Below are 25,634 nucleotides of genomic sequence, written 5' to 3'. Positions count from 1 at the left end.
GTAAAAATTTGTCCATTTGAGGACATGCCCCATTGAATGGAAAGGTGCCATGCATTTTTTTGTTGAGAGGGGCCAACATGATCATACATTTTGAAGGGAGCTGTTTTGAATTTGCTGTCACACCTTTTGCTAGATTGTCTGCTCACCTCGACAAAGCCTGCGGCCAATGAAGATTACCAACAATGGAAGAGATTCTTGCTTGTGAATTTCAAAATGAAACCTTTAATTTGCATAGTCCTTTAAGGCATTCCTAAATGTTTCCCAGCAATGATGCAAAATACAATGAAGATTTTTGCATTTTTTTAACCCTGTACAAAATATCGATTGTTGATACAATAGCATATTAACAGACATCTTTTAAAATCTTTATCTGGAATTTGAGTAAAATAGTGGCTAGGGCATAATTGTTAATGACAAAGTGAATCTTTATGAATAAATTATTTACTGTGCAAAGGAATTGCATGTGGACCAGAAGAGTTTGCCAATTTCTTTTTTCCCCCAGAAGATGTTACCGAATCAGTCAGGTTGCAGTCAGCATTTTCACTGTGAATCTCGGCATTAAGATTGCTGAGAACTGATTAAATTGTAAGCAATTATGGAAAGCTTTTTGATGTGTCAGGGTGACCACCCATCCTCAGTCCCAATCCAAAAAGATTTAGTTACTGTCTCACACTGATTGGCGGATTCCATTTGAGTCAGAGCCTCAATCAGTACCTACATACTCATGCAGATCAGCCAGCGCTCAAACTCCAAACACCTCCTCTGAGCCAATGTTTCCAATTCAAATCATCCTTCCCTCATTAGAACATTTTCATGACACCAAAATTGGTGGTGTAATGCAGCCATCCTCAAAGTTTAGGGGCCCCCTTCCCTATGAAGCAGTCAAGTTTGTTTGGTTTATTTCATACTTCTCTTCTACCGACCACATAAAAATTATTTTATGATTTGAAACCTTGGCCCCCTTAATGTCCTGCGGCCCACAGGGAGGGCCATTTAGCCCCTGTTGAGAATGACCGTGCAGTAGATAATGAGGAGGGATATCTAAGTTACCAATAAGATCAACATCAGTTGGGAAACTGGGCCAAGGAGTGGCAAATAGAATCCAACATTGACAAGTGTGAGGTGTTACACTTTGATATGTATAACCAATTTAAGTCTTATACGATGAGTGGCAGAGTCCTGGAGAGTGTTGTAGAACAGAGAGACTTGAGAAAACAGGTGCACAATTCCTTGAATATAGCAACTTAGGTGGACGAGATGGTGATGAAGGTGTTTGGCACCTGCCTTCATTGGGCAGGGTCTTGAGTACTAAAGTTGAGGCCTCATGATTCAGCTGTTTGAGGCATTAGTGAGACTACATTTGGATTATGGTGTTTAGTTCTGGTCGCCTGGCTATGGGAAGGCCATCAGTAAATTGAAGGGGTGCGGGGGAGATTCACCAGGATGTTGCTGGGACTAGAAGGTATGAGTTACAGAGAGAGATAGGACAGGAGCATTGAAGCTGGGAAAATGTGTCCTTGGAAGCAGGAACAGAGAATTGGAGAGCAGAGCAAAGGTTGCAGAGAGGCACAAAATCTGCCCCACACTGCTCACTTCCACTTTTGATTGAGTGCCTCTTCTGCTCTGATTAATTCTCCAATGCCAACAAAAACCTTGCAGCTGTCTTATCTACAGGAGCCAATTCATCAACAGCTTTGAAAGCTTGGCCACAGGACAACATGAGGGCCCGGTCCTATCTTACCGGTGTCAAAAATCTTTGATCATTTGTAAAATCTTACATTGGAAACAATAGATTAGAATTTAGCTTGTGACCAGCAACTGGGTAATCCCTCGTGGCAGAATCGTGCATTAAAATAATATCTCACATGCTGCAGAATTATCCCATGAGTGGCACCATTGCCAGCTATGACCAGAACATTTACAATACTTCCTATTTTATTATGGCTACATTTCCTTTCCTTGTAAATGTCATTTGGCTCAGTTTATTTTAAAAAGCTGGATATCTGAATAACAATCAATATTGTAAATTTCAGTTGAAATGACAGGGTAATTTGTATTCTTGAATAAGATGTAAATCGGTTGAATGAGTGGGTGAAAATGTGGCAAATATAGCTACTGGCCTAAATGAAGACCTATCTTGTGTTTCACAACTAGTTTAAGCATAGAAAGGGTACTTGATATGTTCAACATAAAGAATTCCCAATGTAAGAAACAGGATTTCATGTTAATCTCTGTTGGTCTTATTCCGACCTACTTATCTGAAGTATTAATTAAGGAAACAATTGAAATTGTAATAACTTTTTGCCTCGACTGCTCTGAATTTTCTAATGAAGTGGATCAGTGACTTTTTGCTTTGAAGACGAGTCATTTTCTCCCCCGAGCACAGAGGCCTATAAATTTTCTGGTTCAGGACTACTAAATGAGACAGCAATCAACAAAAATTTTATTTTTTGACCTGCAAGATCTGAGTAAATTACCACTGTGCAAAGATGCAATTCTATTAGTTTAATTAAAACGGGGAAATGAAGAGAATGCAGCCTCTGTGGGGCCAGATTAGACTCTTGCTAATACTTCAGTGAAGCACTTTGAGGATTTTTTTTTCATTTCATCAATTTCTAAAACACTGCCAGAACACAAAGAATCTCTATGAATCAGGTGAAAGAAGTCCATTTCCTTTGTTGTCCTGGGCCTTTGTGTCTTCATGCATCTACATTTCTTTGAAAGATCATTGAACCCAATCTTTAATAGTCTCTTAGCTCAGATGAGATGAGGATAGATGCATTTAACATGTTCCTTAAACGTTTTGGCTGCTTTATTGACAATTAAGTTTCCAATGCAATTTGACCTTGCCCCATAAGCGAGCACAGCAACAGATAAATACAAAACAAGATTCCAGAAACAACTACCTGAATAATTTTCAATGTAATGTGAACCAAATTTTGTGTTTTGATCATCTGAGTAATAATCTGGAAGTAGAACCTGAATCTGCATCTGAAGCTTCATAAGGAATTGAATCTCACTAATATGATGATAGATGGAGAATTGGATCACAGTTAGTTAGACTCGACAAAATAAATGGAGATGCATTCGACAAAAAGCCCCAGCTTCCAGCCTTAGTGCACTTCAACAAAGCACAATAGCAATCAAGGAGCTATAATTACCTGAGCTTTCATGTTGGGGGAGGAATCGGACCAGATTATTTTGTTTATAAGCAATATCCTGTTGCCCACAAGAGGATGCTCATTAAGAAATGAATTGTGTTTGACTGCATTCAATCTGTCAGCACTTTTCACTCAGGCTCACAAATGAAGAATGGCTAATCTGGCTGCCAGTCGGAGGTTGGGTGGTATTCACAGAGCAGTACTTCAGCAAGGGTTACATCCTTTGAAAGTGAGGGAGGTGAAAATTGAAACAAAATAAGAGAGTAAGGTGGCGTGGTTAGCGCAATACTTTTACAGCGTCAGCGATTGGGACAGGGGTTCAAATCCGGCGCTCTCTGTAAGGAGTTTGTATATCTTCACTGTGTCTGCATAGGTTTCCTCCCTCCATTCAAAACGTACTGGGTATTGTAGGTCAGTTGGGTGTAATTGGGGTGGCAAGGGCTCATCGGCCTAAAGGACCTGTTACCGTGGTGTAAAATATTTTTTTTTGACAAACTTCCAGCTAGCTATGAAAACAGTTTTCTGCAGTTTCTAAGATTATAAACAGCCTTAGCAGCTAACTAATCCATCAGTAGCCAAAGTGGTGGCAGCCTGACTGGTATTTGGTCTCAAATAGCACATCTGGTTTTCCCTTATATATGGTTTTAGCTTTTGAAATTCAGAAATGCAAACCCAGTGAAAACAGTGCTGCTTTGTACTTCCTGTTGCTTGATCATGGATTGACCTTTCCAGGGGCCACAGCAAAGGTCATAAGGCAGAACTCCTTGCTATTGCTACTAATGAAAGAGTAAGGCTGTTAGAGGAAAGCAATCAGTGGTTACAGAAAAGTGGTCAAATCATGCAATGCATTCTGAACACAGATTTCAACCAGAAAGTTTTAAGGACAATTTTTTTTTTTGCTAAACAAGTCAGATAATAGTGATGTAGTGTTTTGAAGCTGCATTCCATCTTATAACTGTTGGTCAGGGCACTGGTTCTCTTCACACTATTGTAGGGCACTTTTTTGCTGCAATATGAACAGAAGTATGTGCCAATTGGGCACACTGAACTAAAATGATGGCTTCATGACATTGGTCAGGTTTCAGAACTTTTAAGTGAACTAAAATAAATTATATGGTTGATGTGCAAGAGAGAAATGCACTGGAATTTCCCAAATAGATCTCGAAGCGCACAAAGCATGATGTTTTAGTCTTATTAAATTAGAACAGAATCAAAAATGAATGGGGGAAGGATCTGCTCATCTAAAATAAAAACAAATCCGAGAAGCCATGAGACACTGTGCCTTTGGTGACACAGCACCGTGGTTAGCGCAACACCATTACAATGCTAGCAACCAGGGTTTGAATCTGGCGCTGTATGTAAGGAGCATGTACATTCTTCCCGTGTCTGCATGGATTTTCCCTGGGTGCTCCGGTTTTGACCCACCCTCCAAAACTTATGGGGTTGAAGGTTAATTCGGTATAATTGGGAAGCACGGATTTAAATGGCTGGGCTTCTACCGTGCTGTAAATTTAAAAGAAAACTAAGTGATGGTAAATCAGTGGTTTAAGAAAATATATTTAAAATCAAACAAAAACTTTCAGCTGGTAAACATTTCCTCGGATATTCCCAAAATCAGCTGGCCTTCATTATCCAACCCTAATTGAGTTTGAGAAGGCAAAGGTGGCATCTAATGGCATACCCATTTATAATCTGTATCTGATTAGCATGAAGGGATTAAGTGCATGTTTACCATGAAACAAATTTGAATGGGAGTATGCTGAAAGGATGCTGCAGAGAGGTTTGAAGGTTTTTGGGCAGGCAAAACAAACGGACAAGGTCATGATAAAAGAAATGGGAAATTGTCCACTTGGAAAAGGAAAAAACAAAAGTGTTATATTTCACTGTAAATGATGCGACATTGAAAGATGTTGGTGCTCAGAGAGCCTTAAGATCCTTTAAGAATCACTGAAAGCTAGTATGCAGAAGCAATGAATGTTTAGAAAAGCAATCAGTGTATGCCCCTTTTGCAGGAAGTTTTGATTGTGTTTCAAGGCATCTAATTGGAATTGTGAGAGCAAATTGTGTTCGTAAGTTTCTGAAATTATGAGACTGCACCTAGAAATATGATAGAGGGATTGGAACAAAGATTCCCCTGATTGATTCCTGGCATGAGGATTTGGCCCATCTTATCATGGGCATGGTTGGCCGAGCAGTTTGCACAACACCTTTACAGGATTCAAATCCTGTGCTATCTGTAAGGACTTTTTACGTTCTCCCTGTGTCTGCATGTGTTTTCCCTGAGTACTCCAGTTTCCTCCCACCATTCAAAACATACCGAGGTTGTAGGTTAATTGGGTGTAAATTGGGTGGCACAGACTCATGGGCCGAAATGACCCGTTACTGTGCTGTATGTCTAAATTTAAATATATTTAGAAATAAAGGATTAAGCAAACAATTTTGTGTCCTCTGGAGATGAGATGAAAGAAATTTCTTCTTTGAAACTCTTGCAGGACTTGACGGTAAATACACATGTTTTTGATGTTTCCTTTGGTGGATATGTTTTTGCCTGTGAGATCATCTCAGAATGAGAAGTTCTCCATTCAGGACTGTGAAAAGGCATTTCTAAAGGGTGGAGACACTTTAGAATTCTCTTCTCTAGAGCTGTTGAAGGTCATTCAGTGAGTTCATTCAAGTCTTAGAGTTGGTGTTTTGGATATCAAGGGATGTGGGTTTGCTGCAGGAAATTGGCACTTTTCAAACATCAGCCAGGCAGAGCCCAACCCTGCTACTATTTATTTTGTTCTCAGTGATTTTTGGTTGGGGATTGAAAAATGATAAGCTGCAGATGCTGTGATTGTAGTAAATACACTAAAATGCTGAAGAAACTCAACCAGTCTTTTCAGCATCTAAAGGAGACAGACATATTGCCCACTTTTTGGACCTGAGCGCTTCTTCTTCAAGGTAAAATCAGAAAAGGCAGAACCAGGATATATTAGAAAGTCTCAGAATTCAAACAATGGGGGAGGAATCCAGACCAACAAAAGGTGTTAATTGAATATGATAAGGGACTATGTGAGAATTTATCATGTCTGTGTGAAAGGAGATAGGGAAAGGAGAAGCGGGGGTGGGAGGTTAGTGAAAGCCAGAGAAGTCTATATTAATGTCATCCAGTTGGAGGGTGCCTAGTCAGAAGATGAGGTGTTGTTTCTCCAATTTACGGGTGGTCTCAGTCTGACAGTGCATGAGACCATGGACAGACATGTTGGCAAGGGAGTAAGATGGAGAATTGAAATGGGTGGCCACTGGGAGATCCACACTATTGTGGCATACAAAGCTGAGGTGCTCAACAAAGCGATCTGCAAGTATCTTCGATGCAGAGGAGACCACACTGGATGCTGCAGATTCACATGAAATGTTTTTTCACTTGGAGGGACTGTTTGGGGCCCTGAATGGTTCTGAGGGAGGAGACGTGGACGCAAGAGGTGCATCTACTTGTGGTCACGGGAAGGTCCCAAGGGAACGATTAGTGGGGATGGAGGAATGGAAAAGGGAGTCATGGAGGAAGCGGTCCCTGTGGAAGGCGGAGAGGAGAATATGAGTATAGTGGTGGAAACATGTAGTATGTGGCATAAATGGCGGAGGAGGATGTGTAGTAATTCTGCCACGCCCACAGGAAAAAGGAATCTCAAGGTTACATGTGATGTCATGTATGTACACTGACAATAAATCTGAATCTGGATGCAGAGGCTGGTGAGGTAGTAGGTGAGGACAAGGAGAATCCTGTCTTTGCATGTGGGGGCGGAGGGGGCCAGGGCAGATGTGCAGGGAATGGAGGATACACAGGTGAGTGCCGAGTTGATGGTGGTAGAAGAAAAGCCACAATGTTTGAAAAAGACCTAGATCCAGCAAAAATTAAGAAATGGTGACATACTTCCAAGTTGTGTGTGACTGACAAAAATTAGTTAGTATTCCCATCTGTCTTTCTTAAAGGAAGAAGCCACAGGTTTGAAATGTGCTCAGTTCAATAACATAATCTGAGTGCAAAAAGCAGACAGCTGAATGAACTCAGCAGATCAGGCAGTATCAATGGAGAGAAATGGACAGCCAACATTTTGTGTGGAAACGATACTTTCTTTGGTGAAATTACATGATTCTTGTTCATTGTTATTTTGAACAACTGTGTGCAACCAGCATTGCTCCTTGCACGCTGAAAGAACAAGATAGCCTTTCAGTTGAACTGTTAAGTGACATTTGCCAGTGGCCATATCCAATATAGGGGTGTCTAACCAGATAACTTTTACTGAGTCTCCAACCATCAGTAACCCTTGGCATTCATGAGGTATTCATGACCTTTGTGGCTGCAAGAAGCAGACAAGTCCTGAGGGAAGAAATTCACCCCCTAAACACGGGCAATATCAGAATTCTAACCTAATACTTGGATGGTTGCATCTTCAGCAACTCGATGGAAATATGATGCCATCGAGGATAAAGCAGCAAGAATGATAGGCCCCTGATGACCTAATTTGTTAATTTGCTTCCTCACCATTTGCACAGTCATTGTACTATGTACTATTTGCAAAGTACACTGCAATGATTTGCACTGGCCATTCCGACAAGAATCCCTAGCATCTAATAACAAAGGTTTCAGGTTCATGGAAATGTCATTCCTTCTCGTTATTGAATCTAAACTTTTGAACTGACTCCCCCACAGCAGTGAGATTACCTTCATTTGCAGGACTGCAACGATTCAATTTTTTCAGGGAGCAATCAAGAGTTGGAAATAAATGCTGGCCTTTCCATCAATGGCCCGACGTCTCAAAAATTCTGCTGTTCAACAAAACCACGATTCACATTGCAGGAAGTAGCCTTGCATAATCAAGGCGTGTATTACTCACATCATCCTGAGTCATCTGTTGATGATGGAAGCATTCCCCACATTGTACTGGTTGCGGAGGTGTAAATCTGTGGCCTAAATTAAGAGCTCAGACTCTGGTTCGATTTTTTTTGTTAATTCACCGCAGTACTACCTCTGCTTTTCTCTTCTGTCAAATGTAAATATCAATGTCATGCAATTCCAAAGACAAATTCCGAGAACTTGCATATATCTGCATTCATACTGGACAAAGATTTTTTTTAAAGTTTTGTTTTGGCAGTTCTCAACCCAGATTGAGGGTTCAAGTGGAAATATCCCATAGTGTAGTTAAGTATTCAGCAAATTTCAACATATTTGAATGTTCCAGCAGAGCTTATTAAACAATCAAGAGCAGGAACTCTGTGTCGTATTGTGTTATTTCACCAACTTCAATCTGATCCAGGAGCTCTGAGACTAATTATAAAACCCTTATCAGAATTCTGTCTGAAGACATCAATTAATCAAACAGAAACTCCTTTAAATAAAACGTACAGATGACTTTGGAGAAAGAGATATCAACTAAATAAATGAAAGTGAAATACTAAACATTGGTAAATCAATAGTTATGCTCCAAATTTAGTTTTGTACATTCTGGACTCCACTTTGTGGATAAACCTCAAGCTGAAGAGCAGTGATCATTTGTTGAAAATAAATTAGGATGCACTTCTTGCCTGGTAAGGTTTGCAGTGTTTCCCTTGGAGATTGGAAAGCAATCTTCAAAATGCTAAATAATTTAGTAAATAAGAAAAATTACTTTCACTTTCTTATGACAGATTGGTGGCCAGAGGCCATAAATCCTTTCATTGGCAAAAGTACAAAGCTACCAAGTTGAAGAGGCACAAATGGGAAAATGCAGGAAAAAGACCATGCATTTCCAGTGCTTTGTTCTGGCCTTGGGGTATTGCAAAGTAATTTACTGCCAGTGGGGTGCTTTAATATTTGCATGCTGTACTGGTGCAGGGCATGCAGTTGCCGTTATGAACACAACATGTTTTCACAAATTGCAACCTGATGATGATTGTAATCTGTTTTGTGACATCAATAGGTGGATGAATATTAGTCAAGTTCAGGTTTACCATTACTCTATACTTGGTAGAGTGAGAAAGGTTCATTTTGGAAGCAGTCCAATTGGTCAATTCAAGCATGTATATAATGCATAGCAAGGGAAGCATGAGAGCACATCTCTGGGCTTCATTCGGGAACTTGATGGCTACAAGAAATAAATGGTCTCTGAACCAGTTGATGCATAATTTCACACACTTGAACCTTCTCCCCAGTGGAAGGAGGATGTGCTTGGGGTTGGATGGGTTCTTCAGAATGTTGGCTTGCCTTCCCTGGCAGCAGGAGGTGTTGATGGTAGGGAGAGAAATTTAGGTGATGTTTCAAGCTGCATTCACCATCTTCTCCTGCTTCTCCTGAACAGCTCCTGTACCACACTATAATGCATCCAGCTAGGATGATCTTCAAGGTGCACCTGCAGAAGTTAAGGGTTGTGGGAGGGGTGCCAAACTTTCTTGGCCTTCTCAGGAAAAGAGACATTGTTGTGTCTTCTTTCCTATCATGTTGACATCATTGGTCCACCTCACGTCTCTGGAAATATTTATTCCCAATATATTGAAGCTAGTTGCTTTTTCCACTTCAGCACCATTAATCAGGACGGGGGATTGAGCGCTATTCTCGTCCCCTCTCCATCCTGTGCTACCCAAGGCAATGATCAGTTCCTTTACCTTACTGACATTGGAAAAGAGTTTGTTATCTTCTGTGTCTTTTGTGAGAGCAGATGGGAATTGGTTTAATTCTCGTTATAGAAGAAAAAAACAACTGCCAATATGTTATTCAGAAATTATAAGGTAGATTTTGTGCTTCTTTTTGAACCGGTTCTTGAAGACTACTCAGCTTTTTTTTCTAAGCAAGAAGCTGAGTTTAGAGCCAAAGTAAAAGGGAGTTGGAAGCAAGAAACCCATAAGCCAGAAAATATAATGTCCGTGCTTCCAATTTATCATTTGAGCAGCTTTATTTCTTTCTCATATTATCAGTGATTTTTTTTTCTCTCTTAAGTCTTTCAACTTCGTTGCATTTTTTAGCCCTTAGATTTCTGCACACAGTCTGAGGTAATGCAGCCTTGTAATTCAATTACAGTTTTCTTCTGCACTTTAACTTTTTTATATTTTATTTAATATAAAATTACTTAACAAACATATCACAATATTTCAAACATAATCCAAACACATGTATTTTTTACCTTTATATAAAATACTACAAATGAAAGAAAAACCTCCTCTAAATCCCCCTCCCCAACCCCTTTCAAACTAAAAAGAAAAGGGACAAGAAAACCACAGCAAGAGCTCCTCACTTTCCAATACTTAAAAAAAAATATATATATATCCATAAGAGAAAGGGAATGTTCATTATTCATTTAAATTTTAATACCAACAGTTTGTAAATATGGGCTCCATATTTCACAAAAAATATGATATTTATGTCTTAAATTGTAAGTAATTTTCTCAAGCAGAATGCAACTCCAAACTTCTGCATGCCGTCTGTCCATTCCTAAATCAGTATCTGACTTCCAAGTTATGGCAATACACTCTCTAGCTATTGCCAAAGTAATCTGAACAAATTTTACTTGATACATATTCAAGTTTAATGTAGGTTTAATCCCTCTAACATCTCCTAGTAAAAATAACATTGGATTCTGTGGGAACCTTACTCCAGTTCTAATAAATTCTCAAATCAAGCCAAAAAAGGTTTAATTGTGGAACACTGCCAAGTCAAATGCAAAAGAAGTACCATCTTCTTGTCCACATCTGAAACATAAATCTGAATAAATATAATCCATATTATGTAGGTTTTATGGTGTTAAATATAACTGATGAATAAAATTATATTGAACTAACTGATATCTTACATTTATTGTATTTTTTATTCTCTCTGCATATCTGAATCCATACACGTTCATCTATTTGCTTATTTAAATCTCTCTCCCATTTATGTCTTGATTTATGAACTCATTTTTTAGCCTTCTTGTAATAATTTATATATCTCTGAAATAAATTTCTTTGCATCCCTATTACTGAATAATAATTCTACTTCTGATTCTGTTGTTAATACTAAATCTTGACCAAAAATTTCACAGAAGAATCTCTTAACTTGATAATAACAAAATTTTGTATTTTCCTTTATTTTAATTTTTTCTTTTATTCTACTAAAAGTAATAAATTTCCTGGCTTCAGAATAATCATTAATTTTCCTAATAGCATAATTTTGCCAGGTTTTTAGAAATTTATTTTCCATAGAAAATGGAAGTCTATCTTGAAATAAATGTGTACTTCCTGGCATTAAACTCTTCCTCCAATCTCTTTATCAATTTTATTCTAAAGTTCAATTAAATGTTTTAGCATGGGTGTTTCTTTATTGCTATTAACAATCTTGCATTCCATTTATAAATAAAATATTGTGGATCTGTTTCTCCTATCGCACTTTAATTGTTGAACATAAAATTATATTTCTATGCACAGCCAAGAAGGAACAGCAAGACACAGATGACAAAAAAGCAACGCAGAAGAAAAAAGTTAAAGAGCTAAAAGTGTTGGACAGCAAAGCAGCTCAGAATTTGTGTGAGTTCATTGTTCAAGTGCTGCGATGTTTATCAGTATGCAGTTTTAAACCTTCATTAACCCTTGGTGTAATAGAATAAAATATTTTTTCTCTCTCAGTGAGAAACCAAACGGACAGGTATCAGTTTTAAAGGATGAACAGGGAATAGTTTTGCGTGATTGTTGAAATTTCTGCATAATAAATTATGTTGTAAATGTGATTTTGAATTGCACTATACACATTGGATTCAAAGTTAGCTTGACCATAAAAGGTGAATGGCAGTGGCAAAGGGTTGTGTCTCTCACTGAAAGTCTGTGACCATTGGTGTTCTACAGGAATCAATGATGGAACCTTGGTTGTAATATATTCATGATTTTGATAAGAATGTAGATGGGCTAATTAACAAGTTTGCAGATGTCAAAAATTGGTGTTGTGGACAGTAAATTAGGTTGCCAAACAATATAGCAGGACACAGATCAGATGGAGATATGGTAAAGAAATGGCAGATGTAGTTCAATCTGGGCCAGCGTGAGTTATTGAAGTTTAGGAGATCAAAGGTAAGGGGAAAATATACAGTAAATGGCAGGACACTAGGGATCATTGATGTGCAGAGGGATCTGTGTGCTCCCTGAAAATGGCAACACTAATTGATAGTGTGGAAAAGGACGTGTATGCTTGCATTCAATGGTGGGGACAATGAGAACAAAAGTCCGAAAATTGTGTTGAACCTGTATAAAATTTTGGTGAGTCCATATTAGTAGTATTGTATGCAGTTCTGGTTGCCAAATTATGGAAAGGAAGTAGAGGTTTTGGAGAGAGTTTACTAGGACTTCGAAGAAGTTCACAAGGACATTGCTCAGATGAAATAGGAGAGGATAGTCTTATTTTTTCGTGGAGTGCCAGAGGCTAGGGGGTGATCTGATAACAAAATGGATAGGATAGGGTAAATAGAGTTGTTTTCCCATGTGTTCAGTTCTGGTCACCTCATTATAGGAAGGATGTGAAAGCTATTGAGAGAGTGCAGAGGAGATTTACTAGGATGTTTCCCGGATTGGAAAAAGTCTTATGAGGCAAGGTTAGCAGAGTTGGAACTTTTCTCTTGGGAGTGAAAAAAGACGAGAGGAGACTTAATGGAGGTCTACAAGACTCTAAGAGGCAAGAGGTGGACGGCCAACCTTTTTCCCAGGGCAGGAATAACAAACATCAGGGGGCATCCCTACAAAGTGACAGGAGGAAAGTTTAAGGTAGATATCAGGGGTAATTTTTTTTTACAGAGTTGTGGGTGCTTGGAATGCCTTGCCAAGGATGGTAGCTGAACCATTAGGGGCATTTAAGTGTCTCATAGGCAGATGAAAGAAAAATTGAGGGTTACAAGGTAGAAAGGGTTTTGTACTTTTTGTTGGTCAGAATATGTAGGTGGCACAACGTCAAGAGCCGAAGGGCCTGTACTTGGCTGTAAGGTTCTATGGAGGAAATGTCAAAACTGAGAGAAAAGAAATTTAAAATAAGAGGGAGAAAGAGTTTACAATTTGAGCAATGTCTAAAATGTGCTACCAATGAAAGAAACAGATACAAATGTGACATTTAAGAGACATTGATACAAACACATGAACATGCAAGGAGAAATGGTTTAATTTGACATCAGGGTTGGTACAGTCATTGAGAGCTGAAGAGCCTGTTCTTGTACTTCATTTTTCACATGTTCGATTTGCATGATATGTTACATTATACAGCTATCTTCTTGGGTTCCAACCGCATGCCATATGATCAAATGAAAAGAATGATTCTTGAGGTCAACGAAAAGACACTAACAGAATCATTGATCCAGGCAAGTACCAACAATTTCTTTTTAAATGAGTTTCCAGCTCTAATCTTTGCCACATATTAAATGTGGGACAAATGCAAAGCATCTTGGGTATTTTTTGGCTGGTGTAAGAAACCACTATGTATCTTATTTTCAATATTTTAATTAAATTTTAAATTTAGACATACAGCACAATAACAGACCATTTCAGCCCATGAGTCTGCACTGCCCAATTCACACCCATTCAACCTATGCCCCCAGTACATTTCGAATGGTTGGATAAAACCAGAGCCCCTGGAGAAAACCCACACAGACACGGGGAGAACGTACAAACTCCTTTCAGAAGTGCGGGATTTGAACCCTGGCCCCGATCACTGGCACCGTAAAGGCATTGCACTAACTGCTATGCCAGTCATGTGGCCCTTATGTAATGTAGCTTGCTGGTAGCTGATAGGTCATGATGTTAAAGCATTTTAGGCAGTGGATCCTAGCCTATGATCAGCAGATCATGTCCAGATGATGTGAATAAAATGTAAACCAGCCAGATATTATCCAGGGCAAGCCATGAAAAATATTATAAAGTTAACAGGAATATAATAGAATTCCAACATGAAAGGATAGAACTGGAACTCTGCAGTCAATATGTAGAAGATGGCTCATCTTTTTGTCTACATTTCAACATTTTCCCCACTGTCATCACACCCCTCCTCCCCCAACTTCATAATCTGTTGCCTGCTTCTGATTTTTCAAATTACTGCATAATCAGTTCAACTCTGAAAGAGCCTGTACATTTTACTCAGTTAAAGTGCTTTATTTTGGAATCTTACTTTTTGCTGCGCAGTCAAATTAATTTCAACCATCTTGCACATTTATGACAGTCAATGAGGCATGCAGCATGGAAACAAGTCCTTTCGTATACTCCCACACTCAAGTCTGTCCAAGACTTTATGTACTGTCCCCACAAGACCACCTGCAAATTGGAGGAACAACACATGATTTCTATCTGGGCATTCTCCAGCCAGATGGCCTTAACATGAAATTTTCCAGTTTCTGCTAACCTGCTCTCCTCTTTCCCCTTTCCCCCCTTTCCTTCCCCTTTCCAGTTCTCCTCCCTCCCTTACCCCTCCCTTCACCTAGCCATCCCTCCTCCACTTTATCTCTGCTGTCCCCTCCATCCCTTTTCCACCTATCACCTCCTGCCTTGTGATCACCCCTCCCTTACTGACATTTTCCCAGATCTTGATGAAGGGCTCAAGCCCAAAATGTTAGTTATGTATTTTTTTTACCTTTGTTATATAAAGGACACTGCTTGACCTGCTGAGTTTCTCCAGCACATTGTTTTTACTTCAACCATGGTGTCTGCAGATTTTCATGTTTCACCTTTGGCATACTGAGACCATGCCAACCATCAAGCACCTATCCTACACTCGTATCTCTGGATTGATCAATATAGATTGCCAGTGGCACAAATGCTACATGAAATGGTTGTCTCCAAGATCAAATACAGCTCTGCTTCATTTGACTTGAGTTCATTGCTTGTACTGATTTGGCAGCCTGTGGAAGAGACCTATGAATTTTTGCTTCTGTAAAATTTCAAGACAATAGGACCATATGTATTAGTTGGCCCAAGAAAAGGTTAAAGAAACTAGCCATGTTGAAATGTTAGTTGTATTCCAATCGCATGATCCCTTTCCATATCTCTTCAATGCACACTTCTTTCCATACCCAGGAAGCAGATGAGATTGTAAAAACTCAAATACTGGAGGAACTCACCAGATCCAGCATTATGCATAGGAGGGAAAGATGTATAACTGACATTTCGGGGCCTGAGTCTGAAGAAGGGCTCTGGGCTGAAACGTCATTTATGCATCTTAACCTCCTATGGATGCCGCAAGACAGCATTGCAGACCTTCGTGTTTCACTACAGATGAGATTGTGACCAGCCAATTCATTAGAAAGCCAAGAGGGGTTGTGAAATTTCCAACAGTTGAAATTCATCTAATGTTCAAATTTTATTTCAAAATTTAAGAAAAACTGCAGATGCATGAAATCTTAGCTCAAAGTTGAAAATGTTGGCAGTACTCAGCAAATGAGGCCACATTTATTTATATATCACAGTTTTAGGCCCTTATGGCCCATGAACCTGCACTACCAAAATACTCCGATGTGACCAATTAACCTAGTAACCCCGTACATCTTTGGAATGTGGGAAGAAAGTGGAGAACTTGGAGAAAGCCCATACGGTCACAGGAGAACGGACAAACTTCTTACAGACATCGGCCAATTTGAAACTGGGCCACTTGTGCTGTAATGACGTTGCACTAAACCACTATGCTAATTGTGCCATCCCTTTTTATTAAGAGATCTTCCAACCTGAAATTTTAATTACTAGCAGGATGCCTAGCGATGCCTGGGAAATAAAACACTCATTTGTTGACTACGTGGTTGAAACAAAATGCCCAAAAAACTTCATGTTAATTCTGCATAAATATATTTTTTCAGACACAACATTTATATTCTTTGTAACAGAGGTACACCATTCAAACAAAGTTGACCTGACAAAACTTAGACAAAAAATTCTTTGCTATGTGCTTCATAATAAACAATGGTCTTAGTTTTTCAAGCTGGAACATTTGTTTTTCTGGAGGCCTGAGCACTGAGATGGGTGTATCACTGCTGTTCTGTTTCCTGCTGCCTGCTCCTTTTTTGTCTGGAGGCCTGAGCACTGAGGCTGGCCTGGTGTTGCTGTTCTGTTTCCTGCTGCCTGCTCCTTTTTTGTCTGGAGGCCTGAGCACTGAGGCTGGCCTGGTGTTGCTGTTCTGTTTCCTGCTGCCTGCTCCTTTTTTGTCTGGAGGCCTGAGCACTGAGGCTGGCCTGGTGTTGCTGTTCTGTTTCCTGCTGCCTCTGTCCCTTGCCTGTCTGGAGGCCTGAGCACTGAGATGGATGTATCACTGCTGTTCTGTTTCCTGGCTCCTTGCATGTCTGGAAGCCTCACCAGTGAATGGTGAGACTGATGATCCTCTACTGTCTCTTTTGTCTGACTCTATGGGCTTGTGAAGAGTTTTTACCAATGTTGCTTTGCTTTTTTTTGGCCCATATGGAACAGGGTTTAGCCACTTGTTTTTATTCTGAATGTACATTGATGCACAGCGCTGTAACTAATTGAGGTGTCCCTGGTTCAAGTTTTTTTTTGAAAAAAGAACTTTGAACTGTATATGACCGTAAAGGTTAAATTCAATGTGGTCATGACATTCCACAATTATTGTACACAGTAATACAAGCCTGTGCTAGTAAATACATGTATAATAAACTGTAATGCAAAGTGGTCAGAAAACACTTTTGAACTTCATATGACCTTAAAGGTTAAATTCAATGTGGTCATGACATTGAGCATCAAATGCTTCCCCAACTGAACCTCCTTGAACATTTCTCGAGTACTCCATATTGATTTGCATGGAGAACAGACAAACAAACAAACATGCACAAGTATATATTAGATGCTGCCTGGTATGCTGAGTATTTCCATCTATTTCTATTTTTTAGCTAAAATTTTTTGGTCTCTGCACTTGACAAGATGGCACACAAGAAGGTGACTTTGATCATCCAAGCCAACAGAAAGATATGGATGAGCAGGCAGTTCTTAATGCATTTATGAAATTTAATCTAATTGTCATTGAAGCTTAAATGAGCCTGAAAATACTGTTGTAATTATGTTTGCCATTGTAATAGTTCATTGGTTGTCTTATAATTGACTGTCAGACATTGTAAGATTCAGGCTGGGAATTTTCAGTAAAGGTGCTGCAATAACTATAGATAATAATGTAGATTTATCTTCTTTTCAGAATCTTGTTAAACAACTTCCTTCTCAGGAGCAGTTGAATACCTTACATGAGCTGAAAGAGGAATACAATGATCTCTCAGAACCTGAGCAGTTTGGAGTAGTAGTATGTATACTTATATTGATAACACACTGAAAGCAATCAGTCAAGAGGAAGTAGTACTCATTTGTTTATTTTGAGGGATGATTCTGTGAATAATATTCTGGGGCTTGTTGTGTTCCTAATTAATTTCCCCCATTGAACAGAACAACATGGTAATGTTCTTTTTGACCCATGATGTCTGCGCTGAACACAATACCTCTACACATGATCTCTCCATTCCCTCCATTCCTCGCATATTTGTGTATTTATCTGAAAGCCTCTTGAATGCTTATGTTGCATTGATTTCCACCACTATCTCTGGCAGCCCATTCCTGGCACCTACCACACTCTCAAAAATAACATACTCAAGCATCTCTTTCAAACTTTTCCCCCACCTGCAATAAATACATGTCCTCTAGTATGTGACAATTTTAGTAGAGGGAAAATCTCTACCTAACTCTCTACCTAAGCTTGACCTCTCATAATTTTCTAAACTTTTGTTTGGTCTCTGCTCAGCTTCCAATGCTCCAGAAAACAACCCAAATTATTCCAACCTCTCCTTATAGCTCATACCCACTGATCCAGACACCATCCTGGTAAATCTCAATGCCTCCACATCTTTCCTGTAAAGAGTTTAACTTAACCAAAGTTTTATCTGGCTCTTTGTACCTTTGTGTCAGGCTAACTCATATTCTGATTGCATTAAATTTAACTTTGCACTCTGCTGAGGTCTGGTGCACTCACAATGAAATGCACCAAGTATTAAAACTGCCTCTGTAAACTGAGCCATCTTTTGATATTCAGTTATTTGTGATCAACACAGAAGCATAAACTGGCCCCCATGCTTAGAAGCTATAATAACCCTATAATCATATAACAATTACAGCACAGAAACAGGCCAGCTCGGCCCTTCTAGTCCGCTCCGAACCAAGTACTCTCCTCTCGTCCAACCTACCTGCACCTTGGCCATAACCCTCCATTCTCCTCCCATGTATATACCTATCCAATTTTTTCTTAAATGACAAAATGGACCGTGCCGCCACTACTTTTCCCAGAAGCTCATTCCATACAGCCACCACCCTCTGAGTGAAGAAGTTCCTCCTCATGTAACTTCTAAACCTCTTGTTTCAATCTCTCCTATCCTCAAGGGAAAAAGCCCATCCTCATCAACTCTATCTATCCCCCTCATAATTTTAAATGCCTCTATCAAATTCCCCCCTCAACCTTCTACATTTCAAGGAATAAAGACCTATTCTGCTCAATCTTTCTTTGTAACCTAGATTCTGAAACCCAGGTAACATTTTCGTAAATCTTCTCTGCACTCTCTCTACCTTGTTGATATCCTTTCTGTAATTCGGTGATCAGAAATGCACACAGTATTTCAAATTTGGCCTCACCAATGCCTTGAACAGTCTCAACATCACTTCCCAACTCCTGTATTCTATGCTTTGATTTATAAAGACCAGCATACTAAAAGCCTTCTTCACCACCCTATCCACATGAGATTCTACCTTCAGGGAATGATGAACCGTTATTCCTAGATCTTTCTGCTCCACTCCATTCCTCAATCCCCTCCCATTTACTATGTACATCGTGTTCTGATTATTCTTTCCAAAATGAAGCTCTTCACACTTATCAGCATTAAACTCCATCTGCCATCTCTCAGCCCACTCTTCTAAGCGTCCAAATCCCTCTGCAATCTTTGAAAACCTTCATCATCCACAATTCCACCTATTTTAGTAGTATCTGCATATTTACTAATCCAATTATCCACCCCATCATCCAGATCATTAATGTAAATAACGAACAGCAAGGGACCTGATACAGAAACTTGAGGCACACCACTTGTTACCAGCCTCCAGCCTGACATACATTTATCCACTATGACTCTCTGGCATCTCCCTTCCAGCCACTGTTGAATCCATTTGACTATCTCAAAGTTAATACCTTGCGCTTGAACCTTCCTAACTAACCTTCCATGCGGAACCTTATCGAAGGCCTTACTGAAGTCCATGTAGACAACATCCACTGCTTTCCCCTCATCAACATTCCTAGTCACCTCTTCAAAAAAATTCATCGATTGGTCAAACATGACCTTCCGTGCACAAACCCGTGTTGAGTATTCCCGATCAGACCCTGTCTCTCCAGATATTAATATAATCTCTAAAAACACTTTCTATTAACTTTCCTACCACAGATGTCAAACTTATAGGCCTATAATTGCTAGGTTTGTTCCTCAAACCCTTTATAAACAAAGAAACCACGTTAGCAATACGCCAATCCTCCCGTCTCTAATGACATTTGAAGAATCACTGCCACTATTTCCTCACTAACTTCTCTCAAGGTCCTGGGGAAAATCCCGTTGGGATCTGGAGACTTATTCACCTTTATATGCTCTAGTACTTCCTCTTTCTTAATCACTACAGTTTCCGTAATTACCCTCTTTGCTTCCTTTACCTCGCACAATTCAATATCCTTCTCCTTAGTGACTACTGAAGAAAAGAAATTGTTCAAAATCTCCTCCATCTCTTTTGGCTCCTCACACAGTTATCCGCTCTGATTCTCTAATGGACCAATTTTATCCCTCACTCTCCTTTTGCTATTAACATAGTTATAGAAACCTTTTGGAATTATTTTCATAAATAAAGCCACCTCGTACCTTCTTTTAGCTTTTCTTATTTCTTCCTTAAGATTCTTTTTACATTCATTGTATTCTCTGAACATCTCCTTTATTCCTTGTTTCTTGTATTTATTGTAGGTCTCCCTCTTTTTTCGAACCAAGTTTCCAATATCCCTTTAAAACCATGCCTCTCAAACTTTTGACCCTGCCTTTTAACCTAACAGGAACAAAGATTTTGTACCCTCAAGATCTCACCTTTAAAAGACCTCCATTTCTCTACTACATCCTTCCCATAAAACAAATTGTCCCAATCCACTCTTTGTAAATCCTTTCTCATCTCCTCAAATCTAGATTTTCCCCACTTGTAAACCTCAGCTATAGGCCCTGACCTATCCCATTCCATAATTACATTGAAACTAATGGTACTATGATCACTGGATCCAAAGTGCTCCCCAACACATACGTCTGTCACCTGACCTATCTCATTCCCCACAGTAGATCCAACACTGCCCCTTCTCTAGTTGATACTCTACGTATTACTCTAAAGAAACTATCCTCCACACATTTTACAAATTCCAATCCATCCAGCTCTTTCACAATCTATGTTTGGAAAATTAAAATCTCCCACGATCACCACGTTGTGCTTATTGAAAATATCTGCTATCTCCCTACAAATTTGCTCCTCTAGTTCTCGGTCCCCATTAGGTGGTCTATAATACACCCCTATGAGTGTGACTACACCTTTCCCATTCCTCAATTCCACATACAGCCTCCCTGGATGAGCCCTCTAATCTGTCCTGCCTAAGCATTGCTGTAACATCTTCCCTGACAAGCAATGCTGCACCACCCCCTCTTGCCCCTCCAATTCTATCACACCTAACGCAATGAATTCCAGGAATATTTATCTGCCAATCACATCCCTCCTTCGACCACATCATACTGCCAAGTGTCTATCCACACCCTCAGCTCATCCACCTTCCTTTCTATGCTCTTAGCATTAAAGTATGTGCATTTCAGAGATTTCCCACGACTTATTCTCTGTTTGCCCCTATCTTTACAAATAACTCTTTTATGTTCTTTTTCTATCATCCCGAAGAAGTCGTGCAACAGTTGAGATTAATTGTTCGTTTCAATGTCACAGAAGGAAATAATTATACTGAAGAAAAATTGATTTCCTCCTTTCCCTGCTGCTTTGGTCACATCCAGCAGAACTCTGATCTTAAATCTTGAGAAGCACTATTTCAGTTTGTCACTATTTTTTGAAGTTCCTCTTACCTTGAGCTAACCTTGCTTGTCATCATATTGCTGTCATAAATCAATTTCTCTCCAACAAATATCCCCTTTCATTGTTATTTTTAATACTGCCTATATAATAAAGCTGTGTGGAAACTAACTGTTTATAGATTGCCACTTGGACTGTTCTTTAGGAATGTCCAAACAGATTTAATTCTGTTTCTTTTCATTGCAATGATGTGCTTTATTAAAATCAGGACATTGAAGTAAAATGGATTGAAGGAAAGCAAAGTCTATGGGGAGAACCTTGTCTGCTGCTTGCTCTCCTGTGGCTGTAACTTGGAAAATGTCACCCCACTGCCATTGCGGCCATTGTTAATCATGTCTCAAATTAAAAAGTCAATGTTTTTTTTCTGGACAAAGGGGAGTCCATTATGTAATGGGAAACTAAAACGGAGCAATATGAATTAAGGCTTAGAATATAGAATTTTACAGCACAGAAGAGGCCCTTTACCCCACTATGTTGTGCCAATTTATACAAAGACTACTCAACAATCTAAACCTGCCCACCTCGCACCCATGATCCTCTATTTTTCTTGCAACCATGTGCCTGACTAAGAGGCTTTTAAATATCCCAATTGTCAGGCACGTAGATGAGAGAGAAATAGAGGTTATGAGGTAGGAGGGTTTAGTATTTTTGTTTGGTCGCCACAACATCAAGGGTTGAAGGGCCTGTTCTGTGCTGTAATGTTCTCTATGCCAGTCTCCACTACTTCCATTCCAGGCACTCGTTACTGTTTAAAAAAAATATTGCCCTTAATGTCTCCCTGAAACTTTCCTCCCCTCACCTTAAACAGATGTCTGGTATTTACGACTGTCACCCTGGGAAAAAGATGCTGGCACCCCACCCTATCACGTCACTCATGATCCTGTACACCTCTATTATCTCCCACACAGCCAATGTTTTTGAATATTTTAATATGAGATTTCACATCTATGGATAGATGTTAAAATTCTCAAAAATAGACTCCACTTAAAATCACCAATTCCTGAAGAGGGCGCACAAAATCAGTGAACCGATGCAGCCTGTTTCCGCTCCGTAAATGGTTATATGGTTATAAGTCATCTCTTCGTTCAAATTTACTCTCACATTTAGATCAGTGGCTGATCCACACAATCACTTTTTCATCATGTTGTTCTCAAGATCCTTTGTCCAAAATCTATCACAGCCACTGATCTAAATGCGAGAGTAAATTGAGCTAAGAGGTGATTTAATTGTGGTGTACAGGATTATGAAAGACATCTAGGGTGGTCTGCCAGCATCTTCTTCCCAGGGTGACAATAGTAAATCTATCATAGTCCCATGTGACTCATCAAATCATGACCTAAGACTGCACACCTTAATTCCAAACTGTAAATTCAGATAAAACACATTTTCAGCAAATTACTCTGACAAAGCACCCCAGAATCAGTGTTTCAGTGATTAGAAACCCAATAAAATAACTTCTCACAGACCATCCTTATATATTGACAAATTGTAAAGTGCACTTTCTATGTCAGAAAGGTCGATGTAAGTATAGTATTATTTTTATCTGTAAAGTGAAAGTCCACATCATGACCGGACCTAAAAAGGAAGCACAGATGAATAGGAGCCTTCTTTCACCGAACACCTCTATTACTACCTTCCAGTTAGGATTGCTAACAGTGTAATTACTACCTGATTTTCCAAGACCCTTATCATTGCTTTTTGCAGAATGAAGAGCTTGTAGTCTCTTGTGGCCTTCAATCACTTTGGAATTTGAATCAACATATCCCAGTCAATTAATTTTTAACATTGCCCATTATTAAATCTTATGGCAAAGGAAATGCAAATTTTAAGTAAAATAAAGTGTTCATCACTTAATGTTGCAACCAATGAAGAGCTTTTAAAGTCACAAAAGAAATGTGGCAGCCATTTGATATTCAAGGCCCAAAATGGTGCTCCTCTTGTTTTTTTGGGGGAAATTAAGATTTTGTACGTCAACTGAGAGAACAAATGCAGTGTGTGCCTTTACATCACTGAGTCTGCTCTTCCAGTAGCACAAAAACCCTTGAATATTTGCGTGTCCGATAATAACATTCTCTCTGAAAGATGCACTAATATTCCATTTTCTTGTTTTCCTTAGAATTCATGAATTTTGTTTGTCCTTCGCATTCGCAGATGAGTTCTATCTCCCGTCTGGGTGCCCGACTGAACGCAATACTGTTTAATCTACAGTTCGAAGAGCAGGTTAATAACCTTAAGCCAGACATTGTATCAGTGAAAGCAGCCTGTGAGGAAGTGAGGTCTAGTGAAAATTTTTCCAAGCTAATGGAAATCATCCTTTTGATTGGCAACTTCATGAATGCAGGGTCACGAAATGCAGGAGCATTTGGATTCAACATTAACTTTCTTTGTAAAGTAAGTATTACTGCTGAACCGTGACATTGCTTATTTTCATGTTTCATTTTTACAAATAGAATACAGAAATAAAAAGTCTAAAAGGGACTATGAAATTCCCTGGGCAAATAGGATTGAAGAGAATCCTAGTGCACTTTATACATATTTTAGGAGCAAGAGAGTAACTGAGAAAATAGTGGGTTCCACTGAAGAATAAAGCAGGGAATTTGTGCCTCGAGACAGGAACGTGATCACAAGATACAGGAGCAGAAGTTGGCCCATCGAATCTGCTCCGCCATTCTAATCATGACCTAATCTATCCTCTCGCTCAGCCCCACTCCCTGGCTTTCTCCCTGTAAGCCTTGATGTCCTGACTCATTAAATACCTGTCAATCTCTGCCTTAAATACAGCTAACGATCTCTCTTCCACAGCCGCCTGTGGCAACGTTCCACAGACTCACGACCCTATGACTAAAAAATGTTTCCGCATCTCTGCTTTAAATTGACAGTCTTTTATCCTGAAGTTTAAATGTTTTTTTTAATTTAGACATACAACGTGGTAATTGTCCATTTCAGCCCACTTGCCCATGCTGCCCGAATGATATGTAATTAACTTACAATCCCTGGTACGTTTTCAATGGTGGGAGGAAACCGGAGCACCCGGGTAAACCCACACAGACAAAGGAAGAATGCACAAACTCCTTACAGACGGCGTGGGATTCGAACCCAAGTCCAAATTGCTGGTGTTGTGCTAACCGCTAATCCAACCATGCAGCCCCCTTGGGCACCGGGATGATTGATGCCCTTTTGAAGCAGGTGGAAACCTCCCACAGCAGGCAGTGAGAGATTGAAAAGAAGGATATATGGGGAAGCATTGTTTGAGGTATTGACCGAAATCTTTGTTCCTGCTTTACTCATGAACCAGACAAGAGAAAAGCCAATATTATTCCAGAATACAAAAGTGCTGGAGAACACATCAGGGCAGCATCTATCAGGAAGTAAAAGGAAGTTGACTTCTCTGGCTGAGACATTTCTGATTGTACTTCTCATTCTGTTTTCTCTCATTTTGCCATTTTGTGTTCTTCCTTCCTTTAACTTTCTTTTAAATGATTCAGGGGAAGTTTTTCTGTTTGCTTTTCTGTTCTGGCACCTCGTGTCCCAAATACTACTGGCATTTGTTTGCCAAAACTTGCGTTAAGTCCATTGGTCAAAGAAAGGTTAGAATTGAGTAATTGTGTTCTGTTTTACTTGTTTTAATTCAAATGGGTTATGTGCCAATATTTTACAACAGCACCTTTCAGATACCCAAGGCAAACATTCAGAATTTTAAACAGAGAAAATGCTATATCTTGTGCAAATGGGTTAGTTTTGCAAAAAAGAACATTCTCGAAGAAACAAAATGCATTTTTGCTTTCCTTCACTGGATAAAGGACAGCAATGTCAACTGAACAGGCTGAAGCTTAACAAAAGAACATTACACAAACAGAAGTAAATATTGTGAACCCAAGTAAACAGGCTGGGATTTAACAAAATGGCATCACACAAAGAGAAGTAAATATTCTGATTTCTTTTCATATATGCTGAAATGCAGTAAAGCTTCGTTTGTTGTCCAGGCAGTCCAACATGTACAGTTAGTAGTGCAATAAAAACAAATAGGCAACTAAATAAGACAAGTGTCAAGAACAGTGATTCAGGAGTCAAAGTGCAGCCAAAATTCCAAAAACATAGTTCAGGACTAGAGAAAAGTACAGTTAGAAAAGACAGATTCCTGAATGGAACTCACTCTGGCAAGGGTATCATCTTTTGCCACTGTTGGGTCCATTCAAGAATGTGAGGACAGGATGAAAGAAGCTGTCTTTGAATCTCAAGCAAGTGTATCTTCCACCCAATGGAAGGGGGTGTGGGGGGGGGGGGGAATGGAGAAGAGAGTATAACCAGGGTGGGATGAGACCTTTAATACTTCAACTGCTTTCCCAAGACAGTAGG

At 39.4% G+C, this 25,634-nt stretch overlaps 1 protein-coding gene across 1 annotated transcript in view; it reads left to right on the top strand.

Annotated features, from left to right (window-relative positions):
- Nucleotides 1–25,634, top strand: part of LOC138743157 (protein diaphanous homolog 1-like) — a 265,923-nt gene that overhangs the window by 163,135 nt on the left and 77,154 nt on the right. Inside the window, exons 19-22 of the mRNA XM_069898066.1 lie at nucleotides 11,574–11,672; nucleotides 13,386–13,480; nucleotides 17,299–17,400; nucleotides 23,430–23,669. Coding sequence (XP_069754167.1) covers nucleotides 11,574–11,672; nucleotides 13,386–13,480; nucleotides 17,299–17,400; nucleotides 23,430–23,669 — 536 coding nt within the window. The remainder of the gene's footprint in view (nucleotides 1–11,573; nucleotides 11,673–13,385; nucleotides 13,481–17,298; nucleotides 17,401–23,429; nucleotides 23,670–25,634) is intronic.

The sequence above is a fragment of the Narcine bancroftii genome, chromosome 9 (assembly GCF_036971445.1).
Source record: "Narcine bancroftii isolate sNarBan1 chromosome 9, sNarBan1.hap1, whole genome shotgun sequence".
Taxonomy (NCBI): domain Eukaryota; kingdom Metazoa; phylum Chordata; class Chondrichthyes; order Torpediniformes; family Narcinidae; genus Narcine; species Narcine bancroftii.
This window is presented reverse-complemented; position numbering and strand designations above follow the sequence as displayed.